The sequence below is a fragment of the Oncorhynchus mykiss genome, chromosome Y, assembly GCF_013265735.2.
Source record: "Oncorhynchus mykiss isolate Arlee chromosome Y, USDA_OmykA_1.1, whole genome shotgun sequence".
Lineage (NCBI taxonomy): Eukaryota > Metazoa > Chordata > Actinopteri > Salmoniformes > Salmonidae > Oncorhynchus > Oncorhynchus mykiss.
In genome coordinates this window covers 47,104,977-47,124,037 of record NC_048593.1, presented here as the reverse complement: position 1 = coordinate 47,124,037, position 19,061 = coordinate 47,104,977, and the positions used below count along the sequence as shown (strand labels likewise).

General features: G+C 44.4%; 1 protein-coding gene across 1 annotated transcript in view; it reads right to left on the bottom strand.

Annotated features, from left to right (window-relative positions):
* The window catches only part of polq (polymerase (DNA directed), theta), an 81,209-nt gene extending 62,584 nt beyond the window's left edge, over window positions 1–18,625 (bottom strand). Inside the window, exons 1-8 of the mRNA XM_036967736.1 lie at window positions 18,405–18,625; window positions 17,928–18,144; window positions 13,768–14,250; window positions 13,395–13,633; window positions 12,901–13,089; window positions 12,687–12,817; window positions 2,427–2,583; window positions 789–903 (exon numbers count right to left, since the gene is read on the bottom strand). Coding sequence (XP_036823631.1) covers window positions 789–903; window positions 2,427–2,583; window positions 12,687–12,817; window positions 12,901–13,089; window positions 13,395–13,633; window positions 13,768–14,250; window positions 17,928–17,998 — 1,385 coding nt within the window. The 5' untranslated portion in view covers window positions 17,999–18,144; window positions 18,405–18,625. The remainder of the gene's footprint in view (window positions 1–788; window positions 904–2,426; window positions 2,584–12,686; window positions 12,818–12,900; window positions 13,090–13,394; window positions 13,634–13,767; window positions 14,251–17,927; window positions 18,145–18,404) is intronic.
* Between the last annotated feature and the right edge of the window lie 436 nt (window positions 18,626–19,061).

Here is a 19,061-nt window from a genome sequence, read left to right as displayed (position 1 = left end):
TGCATTTCTGTGATTATTTAGTTAGCAAATAAACGATTTAAGACAATTGATGTATGGATGACTCATAGTGAAGACTGGGTTCATGCAGATAACCAACAATTTACGACGTTTGGAATGAAACTAACATGAGAATTTGCAAATAAATTCATAAAAAAATCCTACAATGTGATTTTCTAGATTTATTTTTCTCATTTTGTCTGTCATAGTTGAAGTGTACCTATGATGAAAATTACAGGCCTCTCTCATCTTTTTAAGTGGGAGAACTTGCACAATTGGTGGCTGACTAAATACTTTTTTGCCCTACTGTATATTCAAACCATTCAACATGTTCGCTGCAAACAGAAGCCTTGTTGAACACACTTACAGAGACACCGCCCCCCCAGACGTACCCGTTGTTGGTGTTGTGTTTGAGGGCGATGTATCAGACCACCCCCCAGACGTACCCGTTGTTGGTGTTGTGTTTGAGGGCGATGTATCAGACCACCCCCCAGACGTACCCGTTGTTGGTGTTGTGTTTGAGGGCGATGTATCAGACCACCCCCCAGACGTACCAGTTGTTGGTGTTGTGTTTGAGGGCGATGTATCAGACCCCCCCCCTCCCAGATGTACCTGTTGTTGGTGTTGTGTTTGAGGGCGATGTATCAGATCCCCCGCCCCCCCAGACGTACCCGTTGTTGGTGTTGTGTTTGAGGGCGATGTATCAGACCCCCCCCCCCCCCCCAGGCGTACCAGTTGTTGGTGTTGTGTTTGAGGGCGATGTATCAGACCCCCCGCCCCCCCAGACATACCCGTTGTTGGTGTTGTGTTTGAGGGCGATGTATCGTATCTTAGTGAGCAGTAGTTCCAGCAGATATCCTCTACCAGAGTCTCCTACCATGTGAAGCTCATCCACAACCACCACACCTACACACAGTGGATTAGATTATTACACACACAGCAGATTAGATTATTACACCACCACACCTGCACACAGCAGATTAGATTATTACACTACCACACCTACACACAGCAGATTAGATTATTACACTACCACACCTACACACAGCAGATTAGATTATTACACCACCACACCTACACACAGCAGATTAGATTATTACACTACCACACCTGCACACAGCAGATTAGATTATTACACTACCACACCTACACACAGCAGATTAGATTATTACACCACCACACCTACACACAGCAGATTAGATTATTACACTACCACACCTGCACACAGCAGATTAGATTATTACACCACCACACCTACACACAGCAGATTAGATTATTACACCACCACACCTACACACAGCAGATTAGATTATTACACTACCACACCTGCACACAGCAGATTAGATTATTACACTACCACACCTACACACAGCAGATTAGATTATTACACTACCACACCTACACACAGCAGATTAGATTATTACACTACCACACCTACACACATCAGATTAGATTATTACACTACCACACCTACACACAGCAGATTAGATTATTACACTACCACACCTGCACACAGCAGATTAGATTATTACACTACCACACCTACACACAGCAGATTAGATTATTACACTACCACACCTACACACAGCAGATTAGATTATTACACCACCACACCTACACACAGCAGATTAGATTATTACACTACCACACCTACACACAGCAGATTAGATTATTACACTACCACACCTACACACAGCAGATTAGATTATTACACTACCACACCGACACACAGCAGATTAGATTATTACACTACCACACCTACACACAGCAGATTAGAGTATTACACTACCACACCTACACACAGCAGATTAGATTATTACACTACCACACCTACACACAGCAGATTAGATTATTACACTACCACACCTACACACAGCAGATTAGATTATTACACTACCACACCGACACACAGCAGATTAGATTATTACACTACCACACCTACACACAGCAGATTAGATTATTACACCACCACACCTACACACAGCAGATTAGATTATTACACTACCACACCTACACACAGCAGATTAGATTATTACACTACCACACCTACACACATCAGATTAGATTATTACACTACCACACACATCAGATTAGATTATTACACTACCACACCTACACACAGCAGATTAGATTATTACACTACCACACCTACACACAGCAGATTAGATTATTACACCACCACACCTACACACAGCAGATTAGATTATTACACTACCACACCTACACACAGCAGATTAGATTATTACACTACCACACCTACACACAGCAGATTAGATTATGACACTACCACACACATCAGATTAGATTATTACACTACCACACCTACACACAGCAGATTAGATTATTACACTACCACACCTACACACAGCAGATTAGATTATTACACTACAGTAGCAACATACTGTTCATGTTTCAACATCAACACCTACCCAGTAGGTCCATGGAATCCTCCTCTATGAGTCTGTTGAGGAGGGAGTTGGCCTTCTCTATAGTACACACTGCTACGTCCAGACTACTGAAACCTCCTGGAGCAGCCCGGCCTCCCATGTAGCCCTCCACACACACCCCCGCCTCGGAGAACACACTCTGGACAGGACACACACACTGTCTGAGGACACACTCTGGACAGGACACAAACACTGTCTCTGAGGACACAAACACTGTCTCTGAGGACACACTCCGGACAGGACACACACACTGTCTCTGAGGACACACTCCGGACAGGACACACACACTGTCTCTGAGGACACACTCTGAGAACAAACCCCGTCTAAAGGGAAAGGGGTGAAAATACTTTCCGATTGTATTTGTCATGTTTTTATATATTTTAGAAAATGTATTGAAAACGAAATACAGAAATATCTCATTTACATAAGTATTCACACTCCTGGGTCAATACATGTTAGAATCACCTGTGGCAGCGATTACAGCTGTGAGTTTTTCTGGGTAAGTCCCTAAGAGATTTGCACACCTGGATTGCACAATATTTGCACATTATTCTTTCAAAAATACTTAAAGCTCTGAAAAGGTTAAACAGGTTAAACTAAACAGCCATTTTCAAGTCTTGTCATAGATTTTCAAGCCAATGTAAATCAAAACTGTAACTAGGCAACAATTTGACAAGCATACCCATAACATATAGCAGCCACCACCATGTTGAAAATATGAAGAGTGGTACTCAGTGAAGTTGTTAATGACACGTTGTGTTAAAACACTATGCGTTTTAATAAATCAACTTTATGTACCGAACTGGTCTGATGCTTTAAGCACGCCGTTTTATTAAATAATTAAGACACACAAATGACTCAAGAGGGAGCCAGAGATCAAGATAGCCAGAACCTGTTCCTGACCCTCCTGCTGCAGCAGCTGGCCTTTGCAGATTCTGGCTTTGTGTTCCTGCTGTAGTTGGTAACAGGCTACACCAAGGGTCGGAAACCTTTTCCATTTGGAGTGACAATTTATCTTACCATTTCTACCGATATCAAATAAAATGTTATTTGTCACATGCGCCGAATACAACTGGTGTAGAAGACCTTACAGTGAAATGCTTTCTTGCAAGCCCTTAACCAACAATACTTTAAGAAGTTAAGAAAAAAATAAGTGTTCAGTAAAAAATAGAAAATAAACATAGTATTCAACAGCAGCAGTAAAATAACAATTTGGAGGCTATATACAGGGTATTACGGTACAGAGTCAATGTGGAGGCTATATACAGGGTATTACGGTACAGAGTCAATGTGGAGGCTCTATACAGGGTATTACGGTACAGAGTCAATGTGGAGGCTCTATACAGGGTGTTACGGTACAGAGTCAATGTGGAGGCTCTATACAGGGTATTACGGTACAGAGTCAATGTGGAGGCTCTATACAGGGTATTACGGTACAGAGTCAATGTGGAGGCTCTATACAGGGTGTTACGGTACAGAGTCAATGTGAAGGCTATATACAGGGTATTACGGTACAGAGTCAATGTGGAGGCTATATACAGGGGGTACCAGTACAGAGTCAATGTGGAGGCTATATACAGGGTATTACGGTACAGAGTCAATGTGGAGGCAATATACAGGGTATTACGGTACAGAGTCAATGTGGATGCTATATACAGGGTATTACGGTACAGAGTCAATGTGGAGGCTATATACAGGGTATTACGGTACAGAGTCAATGTGGAGGCAATATACAGGGGGTACCAGTACAGAGTCAATGTGGAGGCTATATACAGGGTATTACGGTACAGAGTCAATGTGGAGGCAATATACAGGGTATTACGGTACAGAGTCAATGTGGATGCTATATACACGGTATTACGGTACAGAGTCAATGTGGATGCTATATACAGGGTGTTACGGTACAGAGTCAATGTGAAGGCTATATACACAGGGTGTTACGGTACAGAGTCAATGTGAAGGCTATATACAGGGTATTACGGTACAGAGTCAATGTAAAGGCTATATACAGGGGGGTACCGGTACAGAGTCAATGTGGAGGCTATATACAGGGTATTACGGTACAGAGTCAATATGGAGACTATATACAGGGTGTTACGGTACAGAGTCAATGTGGAGGCTATATACAGGGTGTACCGGTACAGAGTCAATGTGAAGGCTATATACATGGGGTACCGGTACAGAGTCAATGTGGAGGCTATATACAGGGGGTACCGGTACAGAGTCAATGTCAAATCAAATCAAATCAAATCAAATCAAATCAAATTTTATTTGTCACATACACATGGTTAGCAGATGTTAATGCGAGTGTAGCGAAATGCTTGTGCTTCTAGTTCCGACAATGCAGTAATAACAAGTAATCTAACTAACAATTCCAAAACTACTGTCTTGTACACAGTGTAAGGGGATAAAGAATATGTACATAAGGATATATGAATGAGTGATGGTACAGAGCAGCATAGGCAAGATACAGTAGATGGTATCGGGTACAGTATGTACAATGAGATGAGTATGTAAACAAAGTGGCATAGTATAGTATAAAGTGGCTAGTGATACATGTATTACATAAGGATACCGTCGATGATATAGAGTACAGTATATACGTATGCGTATGAGATGAATAATGTAGGGTAAGTAACATTTATATAAGGTAGCATTGTTTAAAGTGGCTAGTGATATATTTACATCATTTCCCATCAATTCCCATTATTAAAGTGGCTGGAGTTGAGTCAGTGTCAGTGTGTTGGCAGCAGCCACTCAGTGTTAGTGGTGGCTGTTTAACAGTCTGATGGCCTTGAGATAGAAGCTGTTTTTCAGTCTCTCGGTCCCAGCTTTGATGCACCTGTACTGACCTCGCCTTCTGGATGATAGCGGGGTGAACAGGCAGTGGCTCGGGTGGTTGATGTCCTTGATGATCTTTATGGCCTTCCTGTGACATCGGGTGGTGTAGGTGTCCTGGAGGGCAGGTAGTTTGCCCCCGGTGATGCGTTGTGCAGACCTCACTACCCTCTGGAGAGCCTTACGGTTGAGGGCGGTGCAGTTGCCATACCAGGCGGTGATACAGCCCGCCAGGATGCTCTCGATTGTGCATCTGTAGAAGTTTGTGAGTGCTTTTGGTGACAAGCCGAATTTCTTCAGCCTCCTGAGGTTGAAGAGGCGCTGCTGCGCCTTCTTCACGATGCTGTCTGTGTGAGTGGACCAATTCAGTTTGTCTGTGATGTGTATGCCGAGGAACTTAAAACTTGCTACCCTCTCCACTACTGTTCCATCGATGTGGATAGGGGGGTGTTCCCTCTGCTGTTTCCTGAAGTCCACAATCATCTCCTTAGTTTTGTTGACGTTGAGTGTGAGGTTGTTTTCCTGACACCACACTCCGAGGGCCCTCACCTCCTCCCTGTAGGCCGTCTCATCGTTGTTGGTAATCAAGCCTACCACTGTTGTGTCGTCCGCAAACTTGATGATTGAGTTGGAGGCGTGCGTGGCCACGCAGTCGTGGGTGAACAGGGAGTACAGGAGAGGGCTCAGAACGCAACCTTGTGGGGCCCCAGTGTTGAGGATCAGCGGGGAGGAGATGTTGTTGCCTACCCTCACCACCTGGGGGCGGCCCGTCAGGAAGTCCAGTACCCAGTTGCACAGGGCGGGGTCGAGACCCAGGGTCTCGAGCTTGATGACGAGCTTGGAGGGTACTATGGTGTTGAATGCCGAGCTGTAGTCGATGAACAGCATTCTCACATAGGTATTCCTCTTGTCCAGATGGGTTAGGGCAGTGTGCAGTGTGGTTGAGATTGCATCGTCTGTGGACCTATTTGGGCGGTAAGCAAATTGGAGTGGGTCTAGGGTGTCAGGTAGGGTGGAGGTGATATGGTCCTTGACTAGTCTCTCAAAGCACTTCATGATGACGGATGTGAGTGCTACGGGGCGGTAGTCATTTAGCTCAGTTACCTTAGCTTTCTTGGGAACAGGAACAATGGTGGCCCTCTTGAAGCATGTGGGAACAGCAGACTGGTATAGGGATTGATTGAATATGTCCGTAAACACACCGGCCAGCTGGTCTGCGCATGCTCTGAGGGCGCGGCTGGGGATGCCATCTGGGCCTGCAGCCTTGCGAGGGTTAACACGTTTAAATGTCTTACTCACCTCGGCTGCAGTGAAGGAGAGACCGCATGTTTTCGTTGCAGGCCGTGTCAGTGGCACTGTATTGTCCTCAAAGCGGGCAAAAAAGTTATTTAGTCTGCCTGGGAGCAAGACATCCTGGTCCGTGACTGGGCTGGGTTTCTTCCTGTAGTCCGTGATTGACTGTAGACCCTGCCACATGCCTCTTGTGTCTGAGCCGTTGAATTGAGATTCTACTTTGTCTCTGTACTGGCGCTTAGCTTGTTTGATAGCCTTGCGGAGGGAATAGCTGCACTGTTTGTATTCGGTCATGTTACCAGACACCTTGCCCTGATTAAAAGCAGTGGTTCGCGCTTTCAGTTTCACACGAATGCTGCCATCAATCCACGGTTTCTGGTTAGGGAATGTTTTAATCGTTGCTATGGGAACGACATCTTCAACGCACGTTCTAATGAACTCGCACACCGAATCAGCGTATTCGTCAATGTTGTTATCTGACGCAATACGAAACATCTCCCAGTCCACTTGATGGAAGCAGTCTTGGAGTGTGGAGTCAGCTTGGTCGGACCAGCGTTGGACAGACCTCAGCGTGGGAGCCTCTTGTTTTAGTTTCTGTCTGTAGGCAGGGATCAACAAAATGGAGTCGTGGTCAGCTTTTCCGAAAGGGGGGCGGGGCAGGGCCTTATATGCGTCGCGGAAGTTAGAGTAACAATGGTCCAAGGTCTTTCCTCCCCTGGTTGCGCAATCGATATGCTGATAAAATTTGGGGAGTCTTGTTTTCAGATTAGCCTTGTTAAAATCCCCAGCTACAATGAATGCAGCCTCCGGATAAATTGTTTCCAGTTTGCAGAGAGTTAAATAAAGTTCGTTCAGAGCCATCGATGTGTCTGCTTGGGGGGGGATATATACGGCTGTGATTATAATCGAAGAGAATTCTCTTGGTAGATAATGCGGTCTACATTTGATTGTGAGGAATTCTAAATCAGGTGAACAGAAGGATTTGAGTTCCTGTATGTTTCTTTCATCGCACCATGTCACGTTAGTCATAAGGCATACGCCCCCGCCCCTCTTTTTACCAGAAAGATGTTTTTTCCTGTCTGCGCGATGCGTGGAGAAACCTGTTGGCTGCACCGCTTCGGATTGCGTCTCTCCAGTAAGCCACGTTTCCGTGAAGCAAAGAACGTTACAGTCTCTGATGTCCCTCTGGAATGCTACCCTTGCTCGGATTTCATCAACCTTGTTGTCAAGAGACTGGACATTGGCAAGAAGAATGCTAGGGAGTGGTGCGCGCTGTGCCCGTCTCCGGAGTCTGACCAGAAGACCGCCTCGTTTCCCTCTCTTTCGGAGTCGTTTTTTTGGGTCGCTGCATAGGATCCACTCCGTTGTCCTGTTTGTAAGGCAGAACACAGGATCCGCGTCGCGAAAAACATATTCTTGGTCGTACTGATGGTGAGTTGATGCTGATCTTATATTCAGTAGTTCTTCTCGACTGTATGTAATGAAACCTAAGATGACCTGGGGTACTAATGTAAGAAATAACACGTAAAAAAACAAAAAACTGCATAGTTTCCTAGGAACGCGAAGCGAGGCGGCCATCTCTGTCGGCGCCGGAAGTAAGAGGCTATATACAGGGTGTTACGGTACAGAGTCAATGTGGAGGCTATATACAGGGTGTTACGGTACAGAGTCAATGTGGAGGCTATATACAGGGTGTTACGGTACAGAGTCAATGTGGAGGCTATATACATGGTGTTACGGTACAGAGTCAATGTGGAGGCTATATACAGGGTATTACGGTACAGAGTCAATGTGGAGGCTATATACACAGGGTGTTACGGTACAGAGTCAATGTGAAGGCTATATACAGGGTATTACGGTACAGAGTCAATGTAAAGGCTATATACAGGGGGGTACCGGTACAGAGTCAATGTGGAGGCTATATACAGGGTATTACGGTACAGAGTCAATATGGAGACTATATACAGGGTGTTACGGTACAGAGTCAATGTGGAGGCTATATACAGGGTGTACCGGTACAGAGTCAATGTGAAGGCTATATACATGGGGTACCGGTACAGAGTCAATGTGGAGGCTATATACAGGGGGTACCGGTACAGAGTCAATGTGGAGGCTATATACAGGGTGTTACGGTACAGAGTCAATGTGGAGGCTATATACAGGGTGTTACGGTACAGAGTCAATGTGGAGGCTATATACAGGGTGTTACGGTACAGAGTCAATGTGGAGGCTATATACATGGTGTTACGGTACAGAGTCAATGTGGAGGCTATATACAGGGTATTACGGTACAGAGTCAATGTGGAGGCTATATACAGGGTGTACCGATACAGAGTCAATGTGGAGGCTATATACAGGGTGTTACGGTACAGAGTCAATGTGAAGGCTATATACAGGGGGTACCGATACAGAGTCAATGTGGAGGCTATATACAGGGTGTTACGGTACAGAGTCAATGTGGAGGCTATATACAGGGGGTACCGGTACAGAGTCAATGTGGAGGCTATATACAGGGTGTACCGGTACAGAGTCCATGTGAAGGCTATATACAGGGGGTACCGGTACAGAGTCAATGTGGAGGCTATATACAGGGTGTACCGGTACAGAGATACAGTGCCTTGCGAAAGTATTCGGCCCCCTTGAACTTTGCGACCTTTTGCCACATTTCAGGCTTCAAACATAAAGATATAAAACTGTATTTTTTTGTGAAGAATCAACAACAAGTGGGACACAATCATGAAGTGGAACAACATTTATTGGATATTTCAAACTTTTTTAACAAATCAAAAACTGAAAAATTGGGCGTGCAAAATTATTCAGCCCCCTTAAGTTAATACTTTGTAGCGCCACCTTTTGCTGCGATTACAGCTGTAAGTCGCTTGGGGTATGTCTCGATCAGTTTTGCACATCGAGAGACTGACATTTTTTCCCATTCCTCCTTGCAAAACAGCTCGAGCTCAGTGAGGTTGGATGGAGAGCATTTGTGAACAGCAGTTTTCAGTTCTTTCCACAGATTCTCGATTGGATTCAGGTTTGGACTTTGACTTGGCCATTCTAACACCTGGATATGTTTATTTTTAACCATTCCATTGTAGATTTTGCTTTATGTTTTGGATCATTGTCTTGTTGGAAGACAAATCTCCGTCCCAGTATCAGGTCTTTTGCAGACTCCATCAGGTTTTCTTCCAGAATGGTCCTGTATTTGGCTCCATCCATCTTCCCATCAATTTTAACCATCTTCCCTGTCCCTGCTGAAGAAAAGCAGGCCCAAACCATGATGCTGCCACCACCATGTTTGACAGTGGGGATGGTGTGTTCAGCTGTGTTGCTTTTTCGGCAAACATAACATTTTGCATTGTTGCCAAAAAGTTCAATTTTGGTTTCATCTGACCAGAGCACCTTCTTCCACATGTTTGGTGTGTCTCCCAGGTGGAGTGTGGCAAACTTTAAACAACACTTTTTATGGATATCTTTAAGAAATGGCTTTCTTCTTGCCACTCTTCCATAAAGGCCAGATTTGTACAATATACAACTGATTGTTGTCCTATGGACAGAGTCTCCCACCTCAGCTGTAGATCTCTGCAGTTCATCCAGAGTGATCGTGGGCCTCTTGGCTGCATCTCTGATCAGTCTTCTCCTTGTATGAGCTGAAAGTTTAGAGGGACGGCCAGGTCTTGGTAGATTTGCAGTGGTCTGATACGCCTTCCATTTCAATATTATCGCTTGCACAGTGCTCCTTGGGATGTTTAAAGCTTGGGAAATCTTTTTGTATCCAAATCCGGCTTTAAACTTCTTCACAACAGTATCTCGGACCTGCCTGGTGTGTTCCTTGTTCTTCATGATGCTCTCTGCGCTTTTAACGGACCTCTGAGACTATCACAGTGCAGGTGCATTTATACGGAGACTTGATTACACACAGGTGGATTGTATTTATCATCATTAGTCATTTAGGTCAACATTGGATCATTCAGAGATCCTCACTGAACTTCTGGAGAGAGTTTGCTGCACTGAAAGTAAAGGGGCTGAATAATTTTGCACGCCCAATTTGTCAGTTTTTGATTTGTTAAAAAAGTTTGAAATATCCAATAAATGTCGTTCCACTTCATGATTGTGTCCCACTTGTTGTTGATTCTTCACAAAAAATACAGTTTTATATATTTATGTTTGAAGCCTGAAATGTGGCAAAAGGTCGCAAAGTTCAAGGGGGCCGAATACTTTTGCAAGGCACTGTATATACAGGCTCAGTCAGGTCCAGTACCATATTATATACAGGCTCAGTCAGGTTCAGTACCATCTTATATACAGGCTCAGGTCCAGTACCATCTTATATACAGGCTCAGGTCCAGTACCATCTTATATACAGGCTCAGGTCCAGTACCATCTTATATACAGGCTCAGGTCCAGTACCATCTTACAGTGCCTTGCGAAAGTATTTGTGCAAAAGGGATAAGAAGTAATCAGGTATTCTACGATGTTTCCACTGGATCAGAACATGACATTTGTTCCTTTCATGCTGAGTGGTTATCGAGAGAGCTGGAAGACTCACAGCTCTTAGAGACTGACCCAGGAAGACTCACAGCTCTTAGAGACTGAACCAGGAAGACTCACAGCTCTTAGAGACTGACCCAGAAAGACTCACAGCTCTTAGAGACTGACCCAGGAAGACTCACCGCTCTTAGAGACTGACCCAGGAAGACTCACAGCTCTTAGAGACTTACAGCTCTTAGAGACTGACCCAGGAAGACTCACAGCTCTTAGAGACTGACCCATGAAGACTCACAGCTCTTAGAGACTGACCCAGGAAGACTCACAGCTCTTAGAGACTGACCCAGAAAGACTCACAGCTCTTAGAGACTGACCCAGGAAGACTCACAGCTCTTAGAGACTGACCCAGGAAGACTCACAGCTCTTAGAGACTGACCCAGGAAGACTCACAGCTCTTAGAGACTTACAGCTCTTAGAGACTGACCCAGGAAGACTCACAGCTCTTAGAGACTGACCCAGGAAGACTCACAGCTCTTAGAGACTGACCCAGGAAGACTCACAGCTCTTAGAGACTGACCCAGGAAGACTCACAGCTCTTAGAGACTGACCCAGGAAGACTCACCGCTCTTAGAGACTGACCCAGGAAGACTCACAGCTCTTAGAGACTTACAGCTCTTAGAGACTGACCCAGGAAGACTCACAGCTCTTAGAGACTGACCCAGGAAGACTCACAGCTCTTAGAGACTGACCCAGGAAGACTCACAGCTCTTAGAGACTGACCCAGGAAGACTCACAGCTCTTAGAGACTGACCCAGAAAGACTCACAGCTCTTAGAGACTGACCCAGGAAGACTCACAGCTCTTAGAGACTTACAGCTCTTAGAGACTGACCCAGGAAGACTCACAGCTCTTAGAGACTGAGCCAGGAAGACTCACAGCTCTTAGAGACTGACCCAGGAAGACTCACAGCTCTTAGAGACTGACCCAGGAAGATTCACAGCTCTTAGAGACTGACCCAGGAAGACTCACCGCTCTTAGAGACTGACCCAGGAAGACTCACAGCTCTTAGAGACTGACCCAGGAAGATTCACAGCTCTTAGAGACTGACCCAGGAAGACTCACCGCTCTTAGAGACTGACCCAGGAAGACTCACAGCTCTTAGAGACTTACAGCTCTTAGAGACTGACCCAGGAAGACTCACAGCTCGTAGAGACTGACCCAGAAAGACTCACCGCTCTTAGAGACTGACCCAGGAAGATTCACAGCTCTTAGAGACTGACCCAGGAAGACTCACAGCTCTTAGAGACTCACAGCTCTTAGAGACTGACCCAGGAAGACTCACAGCTGTAATCACTGGCAACGGTGATTCTAACAAACATGTATTGACTCAGGGAGCTGAATACTCATGCAACGACTATATTTTTGTTGTTTAATTTATGTGTAGATTGTTGACAAAAAGAAATGACAATTAAATCCACTTTAATCTCACTTTGTAAAACAATAACATGTGAAGAAATCCAAAGAAATCCAAGGGGTCTGAATACTTTCTGCCCTGTACATGGGGGTACCTGTACACAGAGCATTTCAGCCTCTCCTTCCCTCTATCCCTCTCTAACTTCCACTGTACCTGTAGGTAGGTCATCTTCTCCTTGGCCAGGGATACAAAGGGCAGAATAAACAGAGCTTTCCTCCTGGTCTCCAGGACTCTCTTCAGCATTAACAGCTCTGCCACCAGGGTCTTCCCTGCACTGGTTGGGGCTGGGATTAGAGGTCAGGGGTTAACGGTCAGGGGTCAGGTTTCTGGGGCGGCGTAGATTGGTAGGGTCATGAGGTTAGGGTACCTGAGTAGACCAGGTTGTGTCCTTGCAGCACGCGTCCCAGACTGAGACACTGAGCCTGCCAGGGGAACATGGAGGAGACACCATGACGACGGTAGCGTTCCAGGACCGCAGCAGGCAGCCCCCAGCTGGACAACAACAACCTGTCACACTGCTCGTCTGGACGCATAAACACCGCTGATAGACCTGCACCTGGGGAAACACACGTTACACACAACACATGTTATACACCACACACGTTACACACACACACACACACACATACGTTACACACACACACACACGTTACACACCACACACATTACACACACACACACATGTTACACACACACACACACACGTTACACACACACACGTTACACACACACGTTACACACCACACACACACACGTTACACACACACACACGTTACACACCACACACGTTACACACCACACACGTTACACACACGTTACACACACACACGTTACACACACACACATCCTTTCATCCCGTACCTGTAGTGTTGAGTGTGCTGGCCTCCAGCCCAGTAGGGGGCGTGAGAACAGAGGCTGACATGTTGTTCCTCAGAGACCGCTGTAGCGCCGCGCTCTCCCTCGCCCGTGCCACGTGGGAGGGTCTGAACAGGATGAAGTCATCAGACACGTCCAATGGGGAGTCAGCATTCTGGCAGGAACCATTTCCTCTTCCTGTGGGTGTGGTCTCAGAGCTCCTCCCCCTGGCCCTGCGCTTCCTACTGTCAACGACAACATTCAAATGAAATAAACATTTATTGGCACGGCTGTTAAAGGTACAACCACGTCAATAAAGTTATAACAAGATCAAATGAATGTTTTTTGTTTGTATATTAATCTACTGGTAAAAACACACCCTCTGGAGCTGCAGTTCTTCTGAGGGGGTGTGGCGTCCGCAGGTCTGTGTGGAAGCGTCCCAGCATGCTCTCTGTCCTCTGAGTCTTCACTGAACAGCAGGCACTGAGCCAGGTCCTTACAGTCCGCTGTCTGAACTAGCCCTGGATGCTCACACACACCTGGTCCCAGTCCAACCCTAGCCCCGACCTCTGGTCCTGGTGTCAGGCTGTGGGAGGTCTTGGCTGGAGCTGCAGAGGCGTGGGATACCCCTCTCTGGATTAAAGATACCCCCATCTCTACCCCATGTGTTAATTTCATCCCTCCAGGATCCAGAACCTGCAGCATCTCCTCTCCAGGGTCCAAGGAGGAGTCTCCTACCACACACACCTGTCCTGCAGCCACATTCCGGGCCGTGTGTGTGTTGTCACGCAGTGTGTGTATATGAGTGTTTTGCAGGCGACTGGAGCGTCTTGGGGTGAGTGGCTGCTCAGGGTCGGGGACACTGCAGAGAGAAACACTGAGTTAAAACATAAAGTCATGTCATAATATAGTAATGATCACAGAGTTATAACATCTAGTCATGTTATAATATAGTAATGATCACAGGGTTATAACATCTAGTCATGTTATAATATAGTAATTAACACAGGGTTATAACATCTAGTCATGTTATAATGTTATAATATAGTAATGATCACAGGGTTATAACATCTAGTCATGTTATAATATAGTAATGATCACAGGGTTATAACATCTAGTCATGTTATAATATAGTAATTAACACAGGGTTATAACATCTAATCATGTTATAATATAGTAATGATCACAGGGTTATAACATCTAGTCATGTTATAATGTTATAATATAGTAATGATCACAGGGTTATAACATCTAGTCATGTTATAATATAGTAATGATCACAGGGTTATACCATCTAGTCATGTTATAATATAGTAATTAACACAGGGTTATAACATCTAGTCATGTTATAATGTTATAATATAGTAATGATCACAGGGTTATAACATCTAGTCATGTTATAATGTTATAATATAGTAATGATCACAGGGTTATAACATCTAGTCATGTTATAATATAGTAATGATCACAGGGTTATACCATCTAGTCATGTTATAATATAGTAATTAACACAGGGTTATAACATCTAGTCATGTTATAATGTTATAATATAGTAATGATCACAGGGTTATAACATCTAGTCATGTTATAATGTTATAATATAGTAATGATCACAGGGTTATAACATCTAGTCATGTTATAATATAGTAATGATCACAGGGTTATAACATCTAGTCATGTTATAATATAGTAATGATCACAGGGTTATAACATCTAGTCATGTTATAATGTTATAATATAGTAATTAACACAGGGTTATAACATCTAGTCATGTTATAATGTTATAATATAGTAATGATCACAGGGTTATAACATCTAGTCATGTTATAATATAGTAATGATCACAGGGTTATAACAGGACTGTGTGCTCCCGATCCCCATGGCCGATGTGAGTAGGACTTCCAAGCGTGTTAACCCTTGCCAGGCTGCCGCCAGATGGCACCCCGATCCACGTCCTCAGACCGCATGCAGACCAGCTGGCTGGAGTGTTTACAGACATATTAAATCTCTCCCTATCCCAGTCCGCTGTCCCCACATGTTTCAAGATGGCCACCATTGTTCCTGTACCCAAGAAAGCAAAGATACCTGAACTGAATGACTACCGGCCCAAAAAACTAACTCCTGTCCATCATGAAGTGCTTTGAGAGACTAGTCAAGGATCATATCACTTCTCCCTTACCTGCCACCCTAGACCAACTTCAGTTTGCTTACCGCCCCAATAGATTCACAGACGACGCAATCGCCATCACACTGCCCACTTCCCCCTGGACAAAAGCAACACCTATGTAAGAATGCTGTTCATTGACTACAGTTCTGCGTTCAACACCATTGTCCCTCCAAGCTCATCACTAAGTTCAGGACCCTGGGACTGAACACCTCCCTCTGCAACTGGATCTAAATTTCTTCGGTATGAGTCAGAAATGTCGGTGTCTGTAATTTTCGGTTTATCGTCCCAGCAGAGAGAGCATGTCCCCATCCGGGGCCGCAGTGAAAAGCTTCAAGTTCCTCTGCGTGCACATCACTGACGACCTGAAGTGCTTCTACATCTGAATTGCTTGCTGTTTGGGGTTTTAGTCTGGGTTTCTGTATAGCACTTTGTGACATCAGCTGATGTAAAAAAAGAGCTTTATAAATACATTTGAATTGATTGAAATAGTCCCTTCAACAGCACCTCTTCAACCACAAGAGGCTGAAGAAAGTCAGCTGAGCCCCTAAGACCCTCACAAACTTCTACAGACGCACCATTGAGAGCATCCTGTTAGGCTGTGTCTCCGCCTGGTGCAGTAACTACATCACCCGCAATTGCAGGGCTCTCCAGGACATCTACAGCACCCGGTGTTACAGGAAGGCCAAGAAGATCATCACGAGCCACAGCCTGTTCACCCATCTACCATCTAGAAGATCATCAAGGACCTCATCCACACGAGCCACAGCCTGTTCACCCTGCTACCATCTAGAAGATCATCAAGGACCTCATCCACACGAGCCACAGCCTGTTCACCCTGCTACCATCTAGAAGATCATCAAGGACCTCATCCACACGAGCCACAGCATGTTCACCCTGCTACCATCTAGAAGATCATCAAGGACCTCATCCACACGAGCCACAGCCTGTTCACCCATCTACCATCTAGAAGATCATCAAGGACCTCATCCACACGAGCCACAGCCTGTTCACCCATCTACCATCTAGAAGGCGGAGACAGTAGGGACGGAACGATACCAGTATCAAGATACTCATTACTATCGTGGCAAGGAAACAAAACACGAAGCGAATTTAACCTTTTAGGAAAACAACCCTAATTTTGGAAACAAACATAATTATGCTGTCATCCAGAGTTATTTATTTTCCAAGCTATAGCACACACTATTTTACATACAGCAGGTTTTTAAAGGTCCAAATAGTTTGGTTTTCTCAGTGTTTAAAAAATATTCCAATACTGGTATTGTCCCGGCCCTAGGAGACAGTACAGGTGCGTCAAAGCTGGAACCGAGAGACTGTTAAACCACTTCGATCTCTAGGCCATCAGTCTGTTAAACAGTCCCCACTAGCCGGCCTCCTCCCAGTTACCCTGCCCTGAACTTAGTCACTAGCTGGCTACCACCCAGTACTCTACCCTGTGCCTTAGAGACTGCTGCCCTATGTACATAGACATGGAACACTGGTCACTTTAGTAATGTTTACATACTGTTTATCCCACTTCATATGTATATACTGTATTCTAGTAATGGTTCCTATATAACTACTGCTGTACTCACCTTTTCAAATCAATGTATTTATCAAGCCCTTCTTACATCAGCTGATGTCACAAAGTGCTGTACAGAAACCCAGCCTAAAACCCCCAAACAGCAAGCAATGCAGGTGTATAAGAACTGTGGCTAGGAAAAACTCCCTAGAAAGGCCAGAACCTAGGAAGAAACCTAGAGAGGAACCAGGCTATGACGGGTGGACAGCCCTCTTCTGGCTGTGCCGGGTGGAGATTATAACATAACATATACTGTCCATACTGTCTATACACACCATTTTATATTTATATTCTGACATTGATCATTCTGATATTGCTTGTTCTGATGTTTCTTAATTTCTTTCTTTTAAATTTTTGGATTATGTGTATTGTTTTGTATTGATAGATATTACTGCACTGTTGGAGCTAGAAACACAAGCATTTCATTGCACCTGCGATAACATCTGTGAATATCTGTACGCGACCAATAAACGTACATTTTGACGGTAGTGCTGCTTTGATTGACCGACAATAACAAGCTACACGCTTGAAAAGCGTTTTCATTCAAATAGGGCTATTTTTGTATTTATTTTTTCTAATAAGTAACTAGCAAGTAATCGAATACGAACGTCCGTAGCAGTGCCCATCCCTAATAATATTAAAACCTCTTAATGTTATAATATAGTAAATAACCGAGTTTCGAAATCTAGTCCAGTACATTCTGTGAACGAGTCAACTGCTGTTCCACAGTGGGACACAGGTGTGTTAACATGACAAGTTAACTCAGTGTCGTGTGGAAGAAGAAAATGTCCACCTGTTTTTCTTGATGATCTGATGTCGTCCCATGTAACATTTCCTCTTGGCCGGGGGGGCCGTGGAGCTCATCCTGTCGTCCTAACTATGCGTCTCCTGACCGGAGTCCTGTCCGGCTGGACTGGCTGACGGACCCCGGTCGAGAGCAGGACTCAGCAACCCTCCATATCCGACCTCACTGTTACTGGGCTGGCTGGAGCAAACAGGCAGCAGGTTCACTACGACAGCGTATCATGGTGAAATAAAACATTAATTAGTATACTTGTAACTAATTAAAGTAGCTACGTTAGCTTTACGTTAGCTGTAGTCACTTTTTGCTACAAAATTAAACGTTTCGCCAGATAACGTTAACAACATTAGCATGCAAAAGTTCTGAATATATCACAGAGTAAGCTACGTTTGTTTCTGCAAATAATGTCAACAAATAAAAGAAAGGGGACAACAACAATAAATATTTTGTAGGAAGATGGAAACATACGTGAAGAATCGAAAATACCGCCAATGTTTCACAAAAAAAAGTCCGACGGTGTACAACAACTTCCGTTCGTTGACAGTCGTAAACATGGACTTTCACTTGGGAAATCTAAATTATCCTCAAACCATCCACATTTACAGCAACACTTTAATTCATATTTTAAATAGGAGTTTATGAAACTGTTCTGAGCTTTCTGACCTTTAAAGATTTGACATGTTCAGCCAGCGGGGTATCATACAAAGGCATACCAGCAACACTAAAAACTTACTTCCGGGTCAAGGAATTACGAAAATTGTCCAAATAGAAGTAATCGTAGAAAGGTGTCGCAAAACTGTATGTATTCATGATATATAAAAAAATAATAGGCTGAACAAGAACATTGATTCAGATGTGTTCATATTTAAGTGACAATTGTATTAAAATGTGGGTTTTAAAACATGTTCCAAGGTCAAATAAATGCTGCCAATACAATACACTGAATATGATATACATAGAGAAGAAGTAAAAGTGTGGTTGGGATTACTCACTACGGTTTGTAGAATGTGTACATTGTATTATTTCAAGGTGGACTGAGGTCTAAATATCCAGCAACATGTTCTACTCCCACCTACTCCATTCACTGCAATGCAATACAATGTATGGCCTATAAATTACATATTG